Source organism: Halteromyces radiatus, assembly GCF_025201355.1.
Source record: "Halteromyces radiatus strain CBS 162.75 chromosome Unknown BX664scaffold_2, whole genome shotgun sequence".
NCBI classification, from domain to species: domain Eukaryota; kingdom Fungi; phylum Mucoromycota; class Mucoromycetes; order Mucorales; family Cunninghamellaceae; genus Halteromyces; species Halteromyces radiatus.
The window spans coordinates 2,531,710-2,553,539 of record NW_026251688.1 but is presented as its reverse complement, the minus strand read 5'-3'; the positions used below and the strand labels follow the sequence as shown (position 1 = coordinate 2,553,539).

Sequence of the window (21,830 nt, the reverse complement as noted above, 5' to 3'; positions counted from 1 at the left end):
TTTTTTTCATGTTTTGTGGTTTTTCAAAAAATTTTCTTCCTTTTTCTCCCCTTAAATCTCCTTATCTAAATCTGACAAACTGATCATGTCTTCCTTGACCTCACTTTCCGTCAGTAAGTGAAAAATAATAAAGAATAATGTTTTTATAAATAGGTTAATTTTATATTATTGATACACATAGATAAAAACAGTACTCGATTCGCACCCAAAGTAAAAGCCAGACCAAAACGACCGCAAGGCAATAATACTTCTACAACAAATGATACAACTTCTACAGCAACAGATTTATCCTTAAACCAAACTAGTGATTCTACGCATGAAAAAGAGTTTAATCGACGATCATCTTTTAATACTATCAGTTTCAGTGCAACGAACAAAACCACCAATATCGATGGTGATAGAGAAAATAACATAGTTAGCAACACAAACGATACTACTATCAACAAAATACAGTTTGTCTCAACAGATTCTGTGACATCTAGGCGTCGTTCATCAAAATCAAGTCGAAATAATGATAAAGATAGCAACCAACACAATGCAAAGAAAGCAACTGCTATTATTCCAGGTGCCCCCTCATCTTCAGTAACAACTACAGTAACAGCAACAGAAATCACTAAACCTTCAACTGACAATGGAAAAGTACGAAGACAACCTTGTGTGATTCCTGCACCACGAACCCCTGGCGGTCCAGAAACTCCCAAAGCACCTGAGGAAGAAGATGATGAAGATTATTTTGAAGAGCCAACCTTTCTTCCAATGGATACTATGGATGACAGTAACATCAATACCAATAGTGGCAGCAATAACGACAATACTGAAAGCAAGAAACAAGAAACACCGACAAATATACCTAAGAAAGAAACTATGAACAAGATCAAGGCCGCCATGAAAAAGTCGGAAAAGGGAATATCTATTGCAACAAGTAGTCAAAAGCCCTCCAAATCACGGTCATCTGGTAGTTCATTTGAGGCACCTTCTAATCAACCTGATCAACGACGAAATGGGAAGAAAGTTTCTGTAACACCGGATGATGATGATGGCGACAGCAACTATGAACAAGAGGTGACGCCAAGAGCACGGAAACGGAACAAGAACAAGGATGATGATGATGAAAATACTGAGTCGAACAAAAAATCAAGCAGACGAAGAACAAAACCGATACTTTATGCCAAGGATATGAAGACATTAGATGATATTCAGACCGATCCTTTGCAACCTGAAGATTTGGATCGACCCATGTCCTATTTTATCAATGATCTCGCACGTGGGATTGTGACCAAACAATTCCGGGACGATCAGTTACGAAAGGAGGAAGAAATGCTACTACATGAAGAGGAATTGGCGGTGAAGAAGAATGATCCGGAGGTCATGGAGGAATTGCGTAAGAAGAAAGAAGAATTACAACGCCAACAAGACCTGGAGAAAGAGCAGGCTCTCAAGAAATCGAAACAAGATCATCAAGAAAAACAACAAGCATCCACTGGATTACAAGAATCGTAAAGTCAAAAAAAAAAAAAATAGAAAAAATCAAACATCAACTTATTCTTTTTTTTTTATTTTTATTTTTTTATTTTATTTTATTTTTTTTTTTTTTGTGGAAAAAAAAAAGAGCCACTGCACTTCAAGTTCGTTTGGTCAATGGACAAATTGTTTTGGATACTGATTCGATGCAAATTGATCGTCGCAGGGAACGGGAATTAATCTCTCATGAAGATATGGAAGTCGTAGAAGAAAATGCACATACTCGTCAAGTCAATTCTACCACTTATGGTAAAAGACAAAAAAGTGCCAAATGGTCAGCAGGTGAAACAGATCAATTTTATAAAGTAAGTGATATACCTTTTTTTTTTTTTTTTTTTTGTTAATTCTTTTTTTTTTTATATATAATTAGTTGTTATCTCAATTTGGTACGGATTTTGAAATGATTGCCAATATGATGAAGAATCGATCTCGGAATCAGGTGCGTCTCAAATACAAACGGGAAGAACGGGATCATCCTCAAAAGATCACGGATCATATTATTCGAAAACGACACAAAGTGGATTTGGATGCTTATCAAAAGGTCATTGGATTAGAATTTGAAAAAGTACCTGATCATTTCCATTCATTACAATTAGCGTAGTACCCGTCTTTTATTTATTGACTTTATCAATCTATCTATATTCCCCCCTTTATCCCTTGTTATTGATAGTGTCTTTTTTTTTTTTTCTTGAAAATAAAAGAAAATTTATTTATAAAAATGCTATATACAGATCAATTGTAAAAGAAAGAAAAGGGAATATCGATGTGTATAATATATCTGTGTTTATATGAATATGTATGCGTGTATATAACAGCTAAATAGATTGCGAGTCATCGAAGAAGAAGAAAAAAAAAAAAAAAAAGATAAAAACATAGAGATAAGGGATGTGTATAAAAATATGCATAAATAGATATATATTTGAGTATGAGTGTATTTGGGAGGGGAGTCAAAGGATTTATTGAAAAATCACTGTGTCTTGGTTACCATAGCTTGAATAACACCGTACTTTTCCAACGTGAGACAGTTCGTCGTTGCGGTATAATGTGAGGCAGCAGAAGTAGATGATGACAATGATGATGGTATCAATTTTGTGTGGTGAGGTAAAATTTTCCCAAGATGAATGAATCGTATACGGATGGGACCGGAAGAAGAAGATGAAGAGGAGGATAAAAGTTGATGTATTTTGGGTTCCAAAGCTTGTTGTAGTTGTTGCAGGGTCCAGTAGGGTGCTTGTTGAGGTAAATCTACAGAAATGTCTTTGCCAGTCAAAGATAGTCGTATAACAATAGGCCACACAGCAGCTGAAGAAGAGGAATCAATTGTACAAGTGTTATTATCATTAGAATGCATAACTGGTGCTTTTTCCGTATCTGTTGACCTTTTATCACTATTGTTCTCACTATTTGGTCCTTGGTTACAGTTCGTATCACCTTTGTTATTGCTGCCACTGCTACTACTACTGTTATTATTGATGTTCTCGTCGTTGTCTTTATCGAAATCATTCTTGCCCTGTTTCTTTTCATTTTGTCCATTGTTCAAGTCTTCTGTTTCAAAGCGGTCGACCGATTTTCCGACCTCAACGACATAACCAGGTTGTTCATTGTCTATCCGTGGCATCAAATCGAAGACAATTGCAGAATAGAAAGAGGAGATAAAAAAAATATAAAGATGATAAGTCAAACGTATACCATATGGTCTTACTTACATTGAGGAGGAGATACTGATGACGATACCAATTCAGCGGTCATCCCGGAGGAGATACGTTCAGGTTGACTTTCAGGACGGGATACACAGCAACCCATTGGAATGTCAAAAAAAAAAAAAGGAATGATAAGAAGATGATGAGGTTCAACGACAAGAAGGGGAAAAAAAATTGGAGAAAAAGAAGAGTCGGGGTATGAATCATATCATTCATTTTCATGATTTAGAAAAACACATGAGACAACTTAAGAAAAAATATAAAAAATATATTAAAAAAAAAAAAAAAGATCAATATCTTCTGAATCCTTGGGTTTGAAACACAAGCATATTTACACACACATACGTACACACATAATTATCAACTACATCTTACTAGAGAAATATCTGCATAAATACAAATAAATAAATAAATAAATAAAACACTTTATTGAATGAATAAATAAATCGTAATGTAATAGTTGATCAGATGTCAGTATCATCAGACAATACAGGAACTATCACAAAAAGAAGATTAGATACGATCATCAATGAAATGACTAATATGAATGATTTTTTCTTATTACCTTGATCATCATGATGGATCTTTTTGTTTTTCCACCATACTCCCATCAAACTTGAATAGAGAATAAATTGTACCACGATTGCTGTATCAATACTAAGTTGTATGCCACCACAAATATCGAATTGAAGAGGTGCATGGGTATATATAAAGTAAAACAATTTGAAGCTATCGCCTAGAAACTATAATAACCAATTATAGAATAAAAAACCAAGTAAAAATTCATTAGTACATATTCATCTATCATAATATTACTATTTACCCAAGAACCTAAAACCAATAAACTAAAGCCTGCAGTAGATTTGCGTTGGAAATTGGATATACACTGAGGTAAAGGAAGAGTACTTTCGATACCCAAACTAAGCGCGCCCAATAATTCAATAAAAGCAGTAGACTTTTGTAATAATAAATATAAAAAGGCGACAATGGTAGTGAAGATCAAAAGACAGTTGATATAATCCAGATAATATTCCCATGACCAAAATCGACGTATTCCATTCCATCGTAATAACCCACATCGATGACGACCTTGATGATATGGATGATCCAGCATATCTCTTCCTTGGATTTCTGCCTCCAGTTGCTCGTCTAATAGGGAAGACAGTGATGATGATGATGATCCACCCACTTCCAAGTTGCTATACAGTGTTGTTGGACTAGGATCGTGTCGATAGAGTACCACAATATGTAATAGGACCATTTGAGCTACAATCATCGCAATTGACTGTACCAATAATGTTGTATCAAACCTTTTTCCAAGCCTACAAACATATATATATATATATATATACATCATAGCAAAACAAAAAACTTAGTTTTATATTTTGTTGTATATTCATTTCATTATTTTACCAAAAAAAGATTCTAAGTATACTAAAAAAAAAAAAAAAATCAGTCCATATTCAAAAAGAGATAGATTTTTACTTACTTTGCAAAGAGTAAAATAGCACAAGTTTTTGAATTAAAACCAGCACTTGATCTTTTTTGTAGAATAATACGATACTAATCAACACATATAATGCAAAAGAAATAAATGTTAGTCAATGGCCAGTCTATTATTATGTACCAATTACTCATTACCTGGTCAATATAACCTACAACAGGACCAAAGACCATGGCCACTGAAAGTACAGTGGTAGCAAAGTCAGGCATATTGAATAGGAAAGTAAAAGAAAAAGTAAAAAAAGGGGAAAAGTTAAAAAAAAAAAAAAAAAAAAGGAAAAAGGCTTTACACCTGACTATTTCGAACACCGTCAAATCCCCCTTCTCAAACAAAATTGCATTCATTTGGTAATGGCATATTTTCTTTTTAAGTAATTATTCGACCAAGGATGAATTCACACACATACACAATCTCTCTTCATAGCCACTCTTATCTTATCTTGATTTCCAATACTGTGATGAAAGTTTGATTCACTATTGAATAACATGAATTAATAAAAAGTGTTCGTCCATATATATATTTCATTAGTATCCGAGACACATTACTACCAACAAAGGAGAACCTTTCGAGAAGTTTACAATTCTTGACTGTAACATCGAAAAATCCAGCTCAAAAAAAAAAAACATCATTGCATCAAATTTAGATTGAATATAGACAAAGTCATTCTCTTTCACTTGTTAATCATGCTTTATAAAGTAAATTAAAAATGAAATGTCTATATCTAATAATGATCGTCATCTAATAAAACTACCACCAATAGGTTTTTTTCAAAAAAAAAAAAAAAAAAGAGTAATTTAATACCATCTAATTCTGTTTTATCGGTTACCTTGCCAATTGATACGCAATAAACAAAAAAAGGAAATCTTTTTTTTTTTTTTTTTTTTTTTGAAATATCGCCTGATGACCCCTCGACGATTCATTTTGACAGCTAAAGTTTGACTAAGGAATTGGGAATTTTTGGCTGTAAACTTCCCAAAATTTCCAAAAAAAAAAAAAAAAAAAACTCAGCCACTAAGCATTTATTTTGTTTGAACAGAGCCTGATAAAAAGGTCCTGACTGATTGTGTCTTTTTTTTTTCTTTTTTTCTTCAGTCTTTCTCAAGGGGGAAGCTTACTTCAAATGAGGTCACTACTGATGAGTAACTGCCAAAACCCCAACATAATATATATGATCAGTTAATCTTGATGAATTTACTGATCAATTTTTGGAATCCTCTTTTAAGAGGATATATCTTATACATTAGAAAGAAAATGAAAATGATAAAAAAAAAAAAATAGATAGTTTTATTGAATATATATACTAGTTGCAGAAAGTATATTGGACATGCTTAAATGTTTTATAATGAATGACGGGGAAAAAATAGAGTGGGATATTTAGTTAAAACTATGATTATAAAAGAAGGGATATCACAAAGGGATCTAAGTATAATGTGGTAAAATAGTGAATATGATAATAAAAAGAAGAAAAAGAGAAAAGGACGGTAAATCGAGAAAAATGAAGAATATATATATAGGCACCCTATGATTGACTTGACCTTTTTTTTCTAAAGAGAGGCATGGTTCCATCAGATTTACGACGAAGTTGGGCTTGATTTCCTACTTGTTGTTGACCAGTATCAGAAGTAGAGCCAAAATTGGAGACACGACGACGAAGAGCAGGCATGGAGATACGATGGATCAAAGTCTTACGTGATGGATCATCATTGGAGGAGATAAGGTCATGATTATTTGTGAGTGAAACTGGAGAATAATGTAAAGGTTTTGGCGGATATTGAGAAATGACAGGTGGTTGAAGTGGAGGAAAAGAATGTTGTGATGATTTTCTAGTGATAGGCAAGGTAATAGTGGTATTGATAGCAATAGTGGCTGGAAGTGCTGGTGTATCTGATATCATGTCATTATTTTCTTCTTCTTGATGATGCTGTTCTTTGTTGCGTAAATTATCATGAGATCGTGAGATATTCTTCCAAGTATGATCTAGTGTTGCTCTAAAAAATGCTGAAGAACGACGCAAAAGATCACCTGCAGATGATCGACGATTGGTTTTTCTTGAAGGAGTAGTTATAGTTGAGTTGGTTGAACTGACAGGTCGTATACTAGGTTGAAGTATTGAAGGGGATAGGTTGGTAAAACTAGGTGAAGCTGATTCTATTGGTGATGATGATGAGGGTAAAGAATCGTGATCCTAAAAAAAAAAAAGAAAGAAAATTGAGAATAATAAAATATATGATCAAGAAGTTAGAAAGATGATAAATAATAATAATAAAATCTTACCTGAAAGTCACCTAGATCTTTGTGCAAGTTGATCCGTTTTTTATCAAACTGTCGAATGAGGTCATCAGCAAAAGTGTCCTTCAAGGTTATCCCGCGTGGCATAGGTAACCATTCTTTGTTGACAGATGCAGGTGGTGAGGAGGGATAGGTAGTTGTGACCATGTATATACTCAGTAGGATGTTAGAAAAAAAAAAAAAGGGAAATTAAGGAAGAAAGAAAAAAAAGAGAGAAAAAAAAAGACTCTGACTTTTTTGTACCCACTTTTTCTTTCATATCAGAGATTGAAAACATCAAATTTGTGCAACAAGCGAGGGACAACGTGGTAACCATCAGCATTCAATTAATGTTTCAATCGTCTTTTTTCATTTTTATTATTAAATTTCCAAGAATCGTAAAGAAACAGGATAAAAAAAAAGGGGGGAAGTCAGGGAGAGAGAGAGAGAAAGAAAAAAAAAAAAAAAAGAAAGCAGAAAAATGAATACACTATAATAAAAAGAATAATAAAGTAAAGGGATGGGGTAAAACAAGAAGAGTGATGATGGTAATGAAAATGATTATATATTTACATATATAAGGGAAAAAGAGATGATGATGATGATGAAAAAAAAGGGAGAATTGTCAAATATCAAGATATACAGATAAAAATGTATAATAAACGTATGTAAGATGATGTATATAAATGAATAAAATAATAATAATAATAATAATAATAATAAACTATACTAAAAATCAATGAGATCCAGATGTTCCCAATCCAAGTAGTAGCAAATCATCTCGAATATTTTGTGATGTTAATCCTGCTGCTTGTGGTGCTCTTGGAAATCCAATTGCGTCCTTGATATCCTGTAATTCCAATGTTTCTTCCCGTCGAATTTGTTTTTGTAATCGTAATTTGTGTACATCAGGTATCAGTTTACCAGGCTCTTCATTCAATAAATATATATATAAAAAAAGTTAGATCATATCTTCATTATCTATCATTTTACTCACTTTGTAATGGATCGTTGAGTTTGCTTTGTTCATCTTCTAAACGCCAGTGTTTTCCATTCACTGTTGTCAATAAATCCCTTCGAATGGCAGTTTTGCTTGACTATATAACAAAAAAAAAAAAAGTTAATATATATATATATATATATCTAATATTGTTTTGACTTACAATAAAATGTACATTGGCTTGATATTCAAATCCTTCGAATTGTTGTTTAAAATTGGCATGTTGATATTTTCTCCATGCTTCCGCTGTGCTGATTCGCCGTTCCTTTTTCTCTTCGATTTCCGTCATGAGAGTCACCAATTCAGGATGAGTACCATTAGCAATCATAATCGCTTCTTCATTAAGTTCCTCCATTTTCTCTTGATACATTCTATAACCCAAAAAAAAAAAAATCAATATATATTAATATTTCTTTTTTATCATCCTTACTTATCACGTAATCTGGCAAATTCCACTTCAATATGTGTCAGAGCTTCCAAAGCTTCTCTATGTGTTTGGTAATTGTCACGATCTTCTTCGCCTACTTGACAAAGAAAAAAAAAATCAATTAATCATCGATAATAATAAAAAAAAAAAAGTGCATGTAAACATATATCCTTTTTTTTTTTTTTTTTTTTTACCTGTCGTTAGTTTTTCCGACTCTTCCACTAGATTGGAGTTGATAGTTCTACTTGTATCGTTGGAATCATGAGTTGAAGTAATTGTAGTTGATGTTGGAGTATTTTCTTTCTCATCATTTTCGTCCGTATCCTGCGGTAACTTGTCATGTTCATCCACTATCTGTTGATCTTGTTGCTGCTGTAATTGAGGAGATGCCTTTTCTTGATGTGATGATGTTTTCGCTTTATTATTTTTGTTGTTTTTGATTGGCTTCAATGGTGTTGTACTATTGTTGCTGGTATCTGCCATACTGTCTTCTCGTTCTTCATCATCTTCCATATGATCATCATCATCATCATCTTCACCCTCTTCTTCTGCAATATCATCACCATCCATTGGATCTCTGGTTGATCGACTGTAGATATCCCGTCCTGCCATTGATAAACGCCTTGACTTGATTCCTTGTAAAATATGTTTGTTGTCATTTTCACCGTTACTACTATCATTCTTATCATTGTCATTATTATTATTTTCCACAACCATGCTGTCTATTTCCTCCGTTGATGCGGTGTTACTATCAGATAGATGATCTCCATCCGACTCGTCTTGTTCTTCTTCTTCTTCATCATCGTCGTCATCTTCTTCATCTTCTTCTCCTTGATTGCCATTTGAGTCACCAAATTTACCAGTTCGGTGCTTTTTTGTATTGTTGCCAGATTGAGATTTGGAAGAGTCATCGTCCACTGAATTTTTCCGTTTCCTTGGTAGATCCTCTACAAGTGATGATGATAATGATGTGATGTTTGTTGTTGATCTTGTTGGCTGTGACTGTGCTGGAGAATGTGATGCTGTTTGTACTGGAGCTGATGTTGTAGTTGACGGTGATGCTACTGCTGCTGCTGTTGATAATAATAATATAGGATCCTGGTCATCATCACCAAGTTCTGGCGAAACTGATCTTGACAGTGGAAAATCATCGGGTACAGACGATAAAGGAGAAGCAGAATCTTGATCCATAGTGATATCGTCATGATCACTGGTAGACAGAGGTAAGGATCCTTTGAATAGATCATCGTCATTTTGTTCATCCATAGAGTTATTATTGTTGCTATTCGTTTTTTTGTTGTTTTTGCTACTTTTGTTGTTTTTGTCATGGTTATCGATACTATCACCAAGGTCAACATTATTTGCATCTTGTTCTTCTTCTTCTTCTTCTTCTTCCAAGATCTTGTCAGTAGGAGTGAGCGCGTCTTGACCATTGTACGTAGTTCCAAATAGACCATCTACATCATCGTCGTCATCGTCTAGGAGGTGATCAGTAGAGGACAGAGGGTCGTCGTCACCACCAATACCTATTTGATCATCGTCTTCGTCGTCGTCTCCACTGAGTACCGATGGAGAAGAACCTAAAGAGAGTTTTGAGCTATGTCGAGTAGGAGTATCATTGCCAGCAGGTACTTCCATAGTATGTTCTAAAGCAGCGTCCGTATTTTCCTTTTCTATGTCCATGAGACAATGGTATAAAGAATGCTTGAGTATATATATATATATGTTTTGAAGGCTTCTTTCAAGTAAACAACAGAGGATAATAATAATAATAATAATAAAAACTACTTTATAATGGAAATATTAAAGAGTCCAAGTAAAGAAAAAAAAGAGAGAGAGAGAAAAAAAAAACAGTTCAAAGAGTTTTGTGTATATATATAATTAGAATGACTATAAGGAAAGGTAAGGACACAAAAGATGTATGAAATTGTTTTAGAGAAAAGGAAAAAAAAAAAAAAAAAGAAAAAAAGAGAGAGAGTGAAAGGAGGAATGGGAAGAAGAAGAAAAAAAAATCCACCTGGGTTCAAAAAAAAAAAGAAAAAAGTACAAGGATTTCCGAATCGCAAAAAACTGATATTGAAAATATTTAGCCAATAGGAATTCATTTAACGTTGGTAGCGAAAAATAGGTAACTCTGAATCTTGGAGTTCACTTTTTTTTTTCTCTCCCCTCTCCTTCTTAACGAAACTTTATAACGGTTTAGATCATGGTGAGTATTCCATATTGAACAAAAAAAAGAGGGAATACCAACAACAACGAAATCAATAGATAAACGAATGAACGAATGGATGGATGGATGGATGGATGGATGGATAAAATATAACGATTTTAGGAAAAAAATATGAATTATATCAAAAAAAAAATAGTCAGAATTGGATTAAGTTATATTGATCTTTTTTTTTTTTTGAATCAAATATATAGGACTCACAAAAGACTCCCGTTAAGCTCGCTCGTGTTATCAAAGTGCTCGGCCGTACTGGTTCTCGTGGTGGTGTGACTCAAGTTCGTGTTGAATTTATGGATGACACCAACCGTAGCATTATCCGTAACGTCAAGGGTCCTGTCCGTGAAAACGATATCCTCTGTCTCTTGGAATCCGAACGTGAAGCTCGTCGTCTCCGTTAAGAACAACAACAACAACAACAACGACAAACTGAAGAACATAATGGATCATCAAATACAGTTTTTATATAGTCTTAGTAGTTGTAAGCATTCGTCTATATATATTCAATAAAAGTCATATAAACATATAAATAGATACAATTTTATTTTTTTGATATATATAATTGAAAAAAAGGAAATAATAGTGGATAAATGTATTTACTTTGGCTGGATGAAAAGAAATATATTACTTTGATGTGCAGATCTAGGTATTTTCGAACCATTTTTTATACTGTTGTTTTTCTCTAATCAGATTGAAGTTATCAAATAATGATGATTATTCTATTAAATCAAATCAATCATCCAATCATTATATGTATCATAAAATAGTATATAGAATTCATATCTCATAAAATAAAATAAATAAATAATATTTTTATTAAGAGAATAATAATGATCACGGTTAGATTAAGGGGCGATATACATGGATTCTGATGTCGGGGCAAGAAATCAAACACTTTCAACGCAAAAATAAAAAAAATAAAAAATAAAAAAAAAACACAACAAAAAGGACTTCCGCTTTTCTTTTTCCATTTTCCTTTTTATATATATATATCTCCACATTATATAATATGGTAAAGTAAAATAATGTTTTTTTTTTTTTGTATTACTATTTTAATATTACAATCATACTAATCTATTTTGGACGTGAATAAAGCTTTTTTATTCTTTTTTCAAAACCTTAGTGGATCAACAAGTGACAGTGGAATTGAAGAATGATCTTGCTATCACAGGTATTCTAAAATCAGTGGATCAATTTCTCAATATCAAATTAGACGATATCACTGTAGTTGATGCTGAACGTTATCCTCACATGGTAAGGACCAGATAGAAAGAAGAAGAAAAAAATGGATAATAACGAATCTCATCTAATATATTTCCTTATAGATTTCGGTCAAAAATTGTTTTATTCGTGGTTCTGTTGTACGATATGTTCAATTACCTTCACAAGCTGTAGATACTGCTTTACTTCAAGATGCTGCTAGACGTGAAGCTGCTCAACCTACAACACCTCAACAAGCCAATGTACGCGTGAAATAAAACTTTTATATTTTTAATACTTCCTTTAGCAATATGAACGAACCTTTGTATTTTGATAGTTATATATTACATTCATTTCAATTTTTTTTTTTCAATAAAGAAAATGTTTAACATACCATTTGTCTTTTTTTTTTTTTTTTTTTTTTTTTTGTTAAAAAAGAAAATTACTTGGTCTTCTTCATGAACAACGAAATGCAACAAATGTCATACGTAATTTTAAACTCAACACGTGGTTACCTTTTCCCATCATCAAAAAAAAAACGACAAGAGAGATTAATATCATTCAACTTGCCTTTTTTTTTTTTTTCTCGTTTAATGATTTGATATGAATTTTTTATTCGTACTGAATAAGGAACATTTTTTTTTTATTATTTTTAAGACTCCTGTGATTATGCATGAAATATAATAAAAAAAGGGACTAAAAATCATCAATAATAGAACTCCTCTTTCACTTATTTTTCTTTTCTAGTATACTCCTTCCTTCTTTGTGCCTTTTCTTGGAAATGAATCTAGTTGTGGGGTTGAAAGTAAATGTTTTGTGTCACATGTTTATACACATTAATCATTATTTGTATCAGCAATTCTAATTTTTTTTTCTTTTTTTTTTTTTTTTTTTTTTACTCCTCTTTCTTTTTAGTAATACTTTTTTTTTCCCACTTTTTTTTTTTTACTTTTCTTTAATGAATATTTTCGGACTAATACGAAAAACACGCAAGGATAAGAAAACAAACTCTTTAGACTTGAGAAAGACCCAATCAAGTCCTGTCATCATTACAACAAACACGCCATCTAACTTGAAGCCTATTTTGACCAATGTATCAACCACCACTCCTATGATCAAGGAAGTTGACGATGAAGATAGTCACCTCTCTGTCTCTCATTCAAACAATACTAAGGGTGATAAGGAAAATAAGGAACAATTGAAAATTGACAAGGAACAATCAGAGGCACTTGCAGAAAAATTAAGGGTCATTCGTGCTGATGATATGGAACTCTTATTATCGATGGAAACACAAGCAAGAATGGATCATTTGGACGAACAAAGAGAACGACAAAAAGCATTGGAAAATAGTGATAATCAGCATCATCATCCTAAACGATTGAAATTTGCTCTTCCTGAAACACCATTACGTGATCCACCATCATCATCATCATCGCCATCATTGCACCCAGAGTCATCTCCTGATAATAATACAACCATCATCCATCCTGCTACTTCGATATGTATCAACAAGACAAACACGCATAATGATGAGGATGGTTATACCCCTTTAGCCAAACGATGGTCTTTACCTGAAGATGCAATTCGTCAAGATATGAAGAAGAAATCAAAGCTCTCTACATCCCTGGCACCTTCCAAATGGACACGGTATCTTCTCCCTTCCGCAAACAGGTCTGATGCATCTTCAGTTTATCCTTCCACCATATCAACAACCAAATCAAATCATGTCCCTCCATCTACTGTAACTTCAATTGATGCCTCTCGTCGTGCCCCTTTACGTTATGGTTGTAAAGTCAAATTGATTAGAAGTCCTCTCAAAACCACTGCTTATGTTCGCTATATTGGTCCTGTTCATTTTGCTGATGGTGAATGGATTGGGGTTGAATTGGAAAGTGCTGGTAAAAAAAAAAAATCACTTAAAAAAAAAAAGTTCATGACACGAATCTAATTTTTTTTTTTTTTTGACATGCAAATGATTTTCCATTCATTGATATGGGTATAGTGGGAAAAACGGATGGATCTGTGGATGGTCAACGTTATTTTTATACAGGGCCTTACCGGGGATCCTTTTTGACAAAAGATGAATTGATGATAGTTTAGCCAGTTCCCTGTTGTTGTTGTTTTTTTTTTTTTTTATACATACTCCATACACACATATATTTTCACACACAGACACATACAGTTATATTTGAAAGGTTTTGTATATATATTTTGATTACACAATTTATTTTTTTTTTACACTAGTCTAGTTTTTCTTACCTCACGCAGAGTTCCTTTTTTTTCACACGATCATATTGTGATCCAAATTTTTTGTTACCTTATTCTACATGTCCTTCATATAGCCTTCTTCTTTATATCATCTTCCCTATATCTATATATATATCTCAAACAAATAATAATAAAAAAAAGGAAAAGTAAAAAAATATTTAAAACATTATCAAACAGATCCAAAAACAAGTTAACTATTATAGAGATGATGGTTTCAAACGGATTCTTTTATTGACGATAAAACAACACAATATATACAAATTATATCAATATGTAGCTATCTGCTAAATTTCTAATACCGCTTTTTGTCTATCTGCATAAACAAGTCGTCATGTTCATTATCGATAAGCACGCGTTGAGGAATGGTGTAGATATGTTAGTTGATTGGAATAGGTGTAATGCGTCGTTTCTTGCTTTGTGGTTCGTTATTCCCTGATATGGATGCTTGTGATTGTAATGGTTGAGTAGTTGAGGGTCTAGAAGCAGAAACAAGTATAGGCGTGATCCTTTTCTTCGTAGGTGTGGGTTTTCCATTTGATGTTGTCGACGTGCCTGCCGTATTTTTGACTAGATTATCATCCTTTGTTATTGCTGATACACTCTTCGTTGTTGTAGTCCATTGATCTAGGGTGGTCATTCCTGTTGATGCTACCGTTGTTGATGTCGGCAATTTATCTGATATAGCCAATGTATTGCAAGTCGTCGTAGGTGTATATATATTGTTGTTGTTGTTGTTGTCGTTACTGGCTTCCGTCATTTCTTCGTCTTGTACATGATTATTAAAAACATTCTTTGTTGCTATGGGGACACCAAGTTCATTTTTTGAAAAGACAGCTGCAGAACAATAACCATCTGCCGAAGAAAACGTTAGAATAGTTCCGTCACTAGACCTATATCCAAAACAAAATCAGTAAATCATTATCAAAAAGTAAATTATAATCATTTTACCAAGATAAATCCGTAATTGGGGCATAATGCATTCCAGAAATGGCACAAATAGGTTTGTCTTGTTGGGTATCATATATGTATACTGAATCTTGAGTTGCTACCGCATACACAATTCGATAAGGCAAGTTAAATAAAGACGAATGTTTACTGGGACGGCGTTCATATGCTTGTTGACACCATCGAATGGCAATAGAAGGTTTGCTATGATTTCCCGTACACGCTATTGGATATCTACATTAAACAGAAAAGTAAAAAAAAAAAAAATAAAGATGTGAGTGATCACTATTGTTTTGATGAAATAATCTATTTAATTACTTGAGAACTGTGTTCCGTGGAAATATATAAGAGCAATGTTGCATATCATCATCAGCGTTGATCATTGTGGAAAGAGTATCACTAGAGCTGTTTTTATATAATCCTGCAGGTGCAATCAAAAGTCCACCATCAGGACTGAAGGATAGTCGTCGGAAAAAGGAGACCAAGTTTTCATCATGAAACAACCGATAAGATCCATGCGACTGTTCTTCTGATAATGATGATGATGATGAAGACGGCATTGGTGTGGATGTCGCCACGTTTGTCATTGTCGTTACCGTTGCTACTGTTGTTGCTGTAGAAGTGGTAGTATTCGTCGCTCTATCCTTATCAGCCTTCATACGATCGAAATGATTATGTCGTTTAGCACAATTTCCAAATAGTAATCGACCATTGGGTCCTTTTCGACATTTGTATATCGCCAATGATCTACAAAATTACAAGTCAGTCGCCTTTTTTTTTTTTTTTCCTTTTCTCTACATTGATTTACCTATCACTGCTCTGAGTTGCTACAAACTGACCTAATGGATCCCAAGCTACGCCTTGAACGTAATGTGTATGATCAGTAAAAACATGTATAGCGGCACCTAAAACAAGTATATATTAAGCATAGATAGGTAACATATCACCCTCTCTCACTCTCTCTCTCTATCCTTTCCAACCAGAGCTGAAAACCGTAATTGTTTCATGTCCCTTGAAAATACTACTTACGATCAGTAATACTCCATACACGAGCCGTATTGTCAATAGAAGCTGTAATAAAGTAGTTTCCACAAGGTGACCAAGCCAAATCATATATTTCCTTATTGTGTCCACTATTGAAAAGTGCCAAAAAAAAAAAAAGTTTTCCATCAGTTATCTATTGGTTGCACATATCTTTTTCCAAAATCTTACTATAACATTTGCGCTGGTGTCCAAGTTTCTTTTTCATATTCACTGTATTCACTACCAAAAGTAGTTTCTTTTGTCGTTGATAGCTTCCAAAGGATGATACAAGCATCTAACAGAAAGAAAGAATATCCGTTGTTACGTTATCAATAAATCTATGTTTAAACTGTACTCTTCCCTTCTTCCTTTTCCTTACCGTCACCAGCCGAAGCAATATAGTCACCATTAGGGGAAAACCGTACAACATTAACAGGGCAGGAATGGCGTTTTAGTTCAGATAAGAAATCAATACTGACTGGAAGTTGATGAGTAGAATCATGGTGAGAACTATCAGGAGATTGGGTGGCTTTCATAGTTGTTTCGGTACTGACTTGTCGTTGTATACTCCATAACTATTAAGTTATTATAAACAAAGATGTCAATAAAATAGAAGTATATATATATATATATATATATTGATATTGATATTCCTATCTTTGACTTACTCTAACAGAGGCATCAGCACCAGCAGTTGCAAATCGTAATCCGTCAGGCGAAAAGTCTACAGAATAAACAGCTTGACCATCATGCCAATTGATTTCAAGAGTCTGGAAAACCACAACGTCATAAAGCATACATTAGTTCCACAGTCATATACAATACATATAAAACAGTAAACGGAGGAATATCTACTTGCCTTGGTAATCATTGATCAAAAGTTTGAAAGAAAAAAAAAAGAAAAAAAAAAAAAGAAAAGGGCAAAATTGATAGTTCTTTGGCTCCCAGAATTTTTGATACGCGTCGCGCTACAAAATATTATAGTTTGATTGGCTGTTCACTTTTGCAGCCTAATAAAAAAAAAAAAAAAAAAAAAAGGTTACTACAATAAAAAGGGAAGAAAACACAATTTTTATTCATAACAAAAATGTTAATATGAGAGGGAGAGGAGACAAAAATAAAAGATATGGAATAAAGTAATAAGAAATCTATAATTGATCCAAAGCAATTCCTGCATCCATGAAGTATTTGGGCAAATATTGATTGACATCTTCGGTGACAGCTAAAAGTTGTTTAACCTAGTTAAAATAAAATTCATCAGTATTATATTTTCATCTTAGTTCATTACAATTAATTCGCTTACATATTGTCGTTTTTCCGCTGGAAGAGAGACCAATTGTTGTACCAAGTAAATGCGACAAGGAGGTAAAGTAGCAGTAGGATCAATTCGAATAGGTGCAGCCGTATTCAATTTAGAGAATGTGTTTTGGTAGCCAGTTTCATCATCAAGATCAACTTGATATAAATCATCAATAGTGTCGTCAGCTGCTGCTGGCGGTAATTCCAATTGTCGAAGTAATGTGGTGAAAACCTTTGGCCAGAGTTGTGTTGCATATGGTTCTTGCAACATCAGATCACTTTTTGTTAATAATCGTACCACACCAATACCACAAATCTTGTAATCAATCAAATCACGCATAGTATTGAAGTCAGGTAAAACAAATACACTGAGAATTTGACCAAACAATCTGGAATAGAAGAGAATGGAAAGAAGAAAAAAAGAAATTCAGTCAACCATCATTTCTCCCTATTTTTTTTTTTTTTTTTGATTTACCCAGGTTGCATAGAATCAAATACTTGGATTAATACATCAGGAGATCCCAAGCGATCCAAAGAGAAGAATAGACATACCCATAATGTAAAGCTACGAGTAAATTTATCAAATACAATGTTACCATTCTTTTTCTTGCTTTGTAATCGTTTCAATATGGAGTTCACCAAGGCGGGTAGGTAATTCTTCAGTGTTTCACTAAATTAAAAAAAAAAAAAAAAAAAAAAAAAAAAGAACAAAAATGAATAACCAGGATCAAAATAGGGTTCACATTTTACATACATTGGTACAGTTTTAATCACAGCATTCAACAAGGTCATTCCGAAGTGATCGTTCTGTCGAGATCCCACCAGTTTTTGTTGGAAAATGCCAAGAATAGGTTCAAGACGATTGTTGCTCAAGATAATATTGCTACCCTTGGATAGATAAGCCTCCAATAGACGAACAAGGGCAGGAATATTACCTTGTTCCCACAAGCCAGGATTCAGCATAAGATTCAGGAGACCAGCATACATTTCAGGTAAATCAGTACCGGAGTGATGTTCAAGGAGTTGAGCTAAAAGCTGGAAGGCATATGGAATGAATTCTATTCATGATACAGTAATATGAAATTTTGTTATAAATTAGTAGGCATATAAAACAATGTATGAAATTCAATTCATTCTTTTTCATTACCTTGAACACCTTGAGATATAATACTTTCAAAGGGACCAAACAAGAGGTTTTCGAATTCAGTTGTAGCTTGATTGGAAACAGGACAGATATATCTAAAGAAAAAATAATAATAATAATAATAATAATAATAATAATAATAATAATAATAATAATAATAATAATAATAATAATAATAATAATAATAATAATAATAATAATAATAATAATAATAATAATAATAATAATAAAGGAATCAATCATCCATTGTAGATGTAAATTAGTTTTACTTACTTGATCAAGGCACCAATACTCTCGAAAACAAAATGATTGAATTTGGGATTGCTTGGATTCTTGCTAACCACTGCTAGAATATTGGTTAATTTGCCCATAATTACATTCACATAGGGTACCATATCTTTGCGGCTTGTGGTGATGACACGGAATACAGCTAAAAAAAAAAAAAAAAAAATGAACAGAACAAGTAAAGTGAGAAAAAAAAAAGAATTATATTACTGTTACATTATTCAACACTTACTTTTCATGAGATAATCATTTTCAGAAAGTTTTTCAGGAGATTGACCACTTTCAATTAAACGGAAAAGTTCAGAGAGTAGGACTTCAGTATAAGGCTTGATATCTTCCGGAGTGAATCTATTCCAACAATGAATAACGATGTTAAATTTGGAAGTAACTTATTAGTGAGAAAATAAATACTTACAAGAATTCTTTTCCATGTCGAATTACCAAGATCCTTTCAATCGCGATGGCAGCATAAGTGTGTACCACATAATCGTTTGACTGAAGATGCTTGACTAATAATGGGAAGACAGTCATGAGTTGTTCCTTGGTCAACTAGATAAGAAAAAGTACATGAATAAAATCATTATCATCTAGGTTACATTTTCCAGTGGATTGCCTCTTTCTTTGATATTACCTGATTTCGGAATGTATATAAATACTTGATGGCATCCATTTTGAGAATAGGTACTCCAGCATTAACATCGCTCTGCAAATCAGATAGGATATTCTTAGAAAAGAAATCCACCACGTCCACTAATGGACTTATCTTTGTAACACCAAACTAAATAAAGCACAAAATCGAACAAAAAAAAAATACAGTAAGAGCTTCATTATTCATGAATCCGAATATATATCACTGTCATCATCTTTTACCTGACTTGTCGTACTACGAGCAGAGATGGCAACTAATAAAAAGATAGCCGTATTTTTATCTTTCCAATTTTGTTGAGGGTTTGATCTGTAGTTCTATATGATAAAAAAAAAAGATAACAAATATAAATACATGTATATATAACTATATGCATATCTTTTTATAAATCACTTACTTCCAAATAAAGATTGATATAGTGGGAAATCAAAGCAGTAACTTGAGCTTCAAATCGTTCTAGTACTCCTCGAATAAAGTCAGCAGCAGCACGTCGGCGAGTATCGTTGTCTATATAAATATATCATTAGAAAATATAATGAATTTGTATAAATATCTTTGTTGCCTTTTCACTTTTTATTTTATTTTATTCTTTTACCTGATCCTTCCAAATCCCGTCTAATATATTCAATGGGGTTGTCTTCATATAATTCTTCGTCGCTGGCTATTGAATAAATTGGTAAATAAATATAGTCTTTTTCTTTTTGATACCTTTTTTTTTATTATTATTATTTTGTTCTTACTTCGCATAGCAATGTTTGGAAGGGCAAGTTTCACAATAACATCTTCAGATGAGAACACAGACGCTTGAGAATCCACCTTGACCACAGAAGTAAGTACACTTAACGCCTTGCATACCATCTAAAATAAAAGAAGGAAAAATAATGTCAGATCATGAGTTTACAATAACAATGACGATGGATCAAAATTAGAACGAAATACTTACAGTATCATGTTTTGGTTCTTGACTAGCAGTTATCACCAGTTCAAAGATAATAGGAAGGAATTCAGAAAGTTGAGGGAAATCTTCAACATATTTTTGTGTATACAGCTCAATAATATCACAAATACCAGTCTTGATTTTTTCCAAAGGTCCAGGTTCATCTTCATCCTATTTATCCCAATAAATAAAAAAGAAGTTTTCATTAATAATCCACATATGATAATAATCATTTCATTTTTTATTACATCGGTTGCAAGAATAGGATTGTTGTAACGCAAATATTTTTGAAAGAGTTGAGTAAACGTAGGCAAATTATCCTCGAAGAATTCAGGTAAATCTTGGCAATTGAGGTCGTAATAGATCTTGATCAATAATATCATGGATTGAGATAAAATGCTCATTGCCTCAGGATTGTTACCATTTTCAGTCATTAGTTTGTCGGTGATCTGCTCCAAAAAAAAAAAAAAAGGTAAATAAATGAATACAAGACTGACCACATATCATCCATATATTACTTACCTGGAATAGAGTCAAATACTTTGGTGCAAACTCTCCAAGAACATAGAGAATTTCAGCAAACAGTTCATCGGTTCTAAATTGTGATCGCCATCTAATAATATCATAAAAATGTAAAATAAATAGTGAGTTCATAATTTGCATATTATATATCCTATAATTTACTTTTTAAAAATAGAATGGGCAGTCTGAAGAATACCGTTGTTCGTTTTGTAGTCAGTGTCGCTGAGCTTGCTGGTCAATTCCTATATAAAGAATATATGTTGTTAAAAAAAAAAAAGTCATATGAAGTAAAACTTGATTATATTTTGTCACTTACAGGTATCAAAGTAGACCAATTTCCAGGGAAGTCTTCGGCAGCAATAATGCTTAAAGCATCACTGATTTGAAGTTGAACTCTTTCAGGGACACTAATCATAAGTTGAACAATATCATTCTTAATAGCAAGTCGGTCTTCTGCTGTAATGTTATTAATATTTTCGTTATCCTATTTATAAAAACGGCAAATGAGTTTAGCAATAGTTCGTATGAAATTTACCGCGTAAAAAAAAAAAAAAAAAAAAAAAAAAAGATTTACTTACATTCACCCAGTTTCTTTTGATATAGTTTTTGAAATAAACAGCACCAGTGAAACGTAGGGTTTGATCAATGTTGGCATCAGCAATCAATTTTAACAAGACAAGAGGAAATCCAGGTTGTACTTCAGCCAGAGAAAGATTATGTTCAGCTATTATGATAGGAAAGAAGTTTATGACTTTAATTAAAACTGATTATAACAGTAAATATACAAAATTCTTACCAGTTTTCCGAGTATTAGGATCCAAAGTTTCATTTAAACATTGTTGTAGTGTTCCATAAGCTTCAGCAGTATTCATGATACTTTCTCTTTTAAAACAAAAAAAAAAAAAAAAAATCAATGA

General features: G+C 32.8%; 10 protein-coding genes across 10 annotated transcripts; 4 read left to right on the top strand and 6 right to left on the bottom strand.

Annotated features, from left to right (window-relative positions):
- The first annotated feature begins 13 nt into the window (after positions 1-13).
- On the top strand, positions 14-2,199 carry BX664DRAFT_72947 (uncharacterized protein). Its single transcript, XM_051549719.1, has 4 exons — positions 14-113; positions 182-1,496; positions 1,610-1,826; positions 1,892-2,199. The coding sequence occupies exons 1-4, from the start codon at positions 86-88 to the stop codon at positions 2,120-2,122; spliced, it is 1,791 nt and encodes a 596-aa protein (XP_051403343.1). The 5' UTR covers positions 14-85; the 3' UTR covers positions 2,123-2,199.
- Positions 2,188-3,355, bottom strand: BX664DRAFT_325582 (uncharacterized protein). The gene is made up of 2 exons (XM_051544052.1): positions 3,228-3,355; positions 2,188-3,126 (listed from the first exon to the last, which is right to left on the bottom strand). Exons 1-2 carry the CDS (start codon positions 3,322-3,324, stop codon positions 2,489-2,491), a joined length of 735 nt encoding a protein of 244 aa, XP_051403342.1. The 5' UTR covers positions 3,325-3,355; the 3' UTR covers positions 2,188-2,488.
- A 267-nt stretch (positions 3,356-3,622) lies between these two features.
- Positions 3,623-4,988, bottom strand: BX664DRAFT_325580 (PQ loop repeat-domain-containing protein). Its single transcript, XM_051544051.1, has 6 exons — positions 4,863-4,988; positions 4,711-4,784; positions 4,635-4,655; positions 4,045-4,543; positions 3,787-3,964; positions 3,623-3,717 (listed from the first exon to the last, which is right to left on the bottom strand). The coding sequence occupies exons 1-6, from the start codon at positions 4,932-4,934 to the stop codon at positions 3,686-3,688; spliced, it is 876 nt and encodes a 291-aa protein (XP_051403341.1). The 5' UTR covers positions 4,935-4,988; the 3' UTR covers positions 3,623-3,685.
- A 999-nt stretch (positions 4,989-5,987) lies between these two features.
- BX664DRAFT_325579 (uncharacterized protein) lies at positions 5,988-7,191 on the bottom strand. The gene is made up of 2 exons (XM_051544050.1): positions 7,000-7,191; positions 5,988-6,910 (listed from the first exon to the last, which is right to left on the bottom strand). Exons 1-2 carry the CDS (start codon positions 7,159-7,161, stop codon positions 6,245-6,247), a joined length of 828 nt encoding a protein of 275 aa, XP_051403340.1. The 5' UTR covers positions 7,162-7,191; the 3' UTR covers positions 5,988-6,244.
- Positions 7,192-7,729: 538 nt separating this feature from the next.
- On the bottom strand, positions 7,730-10,242 carry BX664DRAFT_356374 (Sds3-like-domain-containing protein; the record flags this gene model as incomplete). Its single annotated transcript, XM_051547880.1, has 5 exons — positions 8,615-10,242; positions 8,424-8,514; positions 8,157-8,364; positions 7,991-8,090; positions 7,730-7,923 (listed from the first exon to the last, which is right to left on the bottom strand). The coding sequence occupies exons 1-5, from the start codon at positions 10,101-10,103 to the stop codon at positions 7,730-7,732; spliced, it is 2,082 nt and encodes a 693-aa protein (XP_051403339.1). The 5' UTR covers positions 10,104-10,242.
- Positions 10,243-10,555: 313 nt separating this feature from the next.
- BX664DRAFT_325577 (40S ribosomal protein S28) lies at positions 10,556-11,131 on the top strand. The gene is made up of 2 exons (XM_051544049.1): positions 10,556-10,629; positions 10,842-11,131. Exons 1-2 carry the CDS (start codon positions 10,627-10,629, stop codon positions 11,043-11,045), a joined length of 207 nt encoding a protein of 68 aa, XP_051403338.1. The 5' UTR covers positions 10,556-10,626; the 3' UTR covers positions 11,046-11,131.
- A 466-nt stretch (positions 11,132-11,597) lies between these two features.
- Positions 11,598-12,237, top strand: BX664DRAFT_292430 (uncharacterized protein). Its single transcript, XM_051541989.1, has 3 exons — positions 11,598-11,656; positions 11,740-11,898; positions 11,970-12,237. Exons 1-3 carry the CDS (start codon positions 11,654-11,656, stop codon positions 12,120-12,122), a joined length of 315 nt encoding a protein of 104 aa, XP_051403337.1. The 5' UTR covers positions 11,598-11,653; the 3' UTR covers positions 12,123-12,237.
- A 358-nt stretch (positions 12,238-12,595) lies between these two features.
- On the top strand, positions 12,596-14,220 carry BX664DRAFT_72887 (uncharacterized protein). The gene is made up of 4 exons (XM_051549718.1): positions 12,596-12,649; positions 12,760-13,643; positions 13,716-13,742; positions 13,847-14,220. The coding sequence occupies exons 2-4, from the start codon at positions 12,803-12,805 to the stop codon at positions 13,942-13,944; spliced, it is 966 nt and encodes a 321-aa protein (XP_051403336.1). The 5' UTR covers positions 12,596-12,649; positions 12,760-12,802; the 3' UTR covers positions 13,945-14,220.
- A 100-nt stretch (positions 14,221-14,320) lies between these two features.
- BX664DRAFT_325572 (WD40-repeat-containing domain protein) lies at positions 14,321-16,989 on the bottom strand. The gene is made up of 8 exons (XM_051544048.1): positions 16,749-16,989; positions 16,460-16,655; positions 16,270-16,375; positions 16,087-16,190; positions 15,866-15,962; positions 15,376-15,804; positions 15,061-15,291; positions 14,321-15,002 (listed from the first exon to the last, which is right to left on the bottom strand). The coding sequence occupies exons 1-8, from the start codon at positions 16,875-16,877 to the stop codon at positions 14,489-14,491; spliced, it is 1,806 nt and encodes a 601-aa protein (XP_051403335.1). The 5' UTR covers positions 16,878-16,989; the 3' UTR covers positions 14,321-14,488.
- A 139-nt stretch (positions 16,990-17,128) lies between these two features.
- On the bottom strand, positions 17,129-21,816 carry BX664DRAFT_72799 (Cse1-domain-containing protein). The gene is made up of 20 exons (XM_051549717.1): positions 21,710-21,816; positions 21,498-21,637; positions 21,230-21,320; positions 21,076-21,155; positions 20,914-21,004; positions 20,640-20,840; positions 20,398-20,562; positions 20,195-20,312; positions 20,050-20,115; positions 19,852-19,961; positions 19,679-19,771; positions 19,440-19,586; positions 19,224-19,357; positions 19,041-19,156; positions 18,797-18,953; positions 18,527-18,618; positions 18,134-18,437; positions 17,855-18,049; positions 17,384-17,768; positions 17,129-17,318 (listed from the first exon to the last, which is right to left on the bottom strand). Exons 2-20 carry the CDS (start codon positions 21,566-21,568, stop codon positions 17,229-17,231), a joined length of 2,706 nt encoding a protein of 901 aa, XP_051403334.1. The 5' UTR covers positions 21,569-21,637; positions 21,710-21,816; the 3' UTR covers positions 17,129-17,228.
- Between the last annotated feature and the right edge of the window lie 14 nt (positions 21,817-21,830).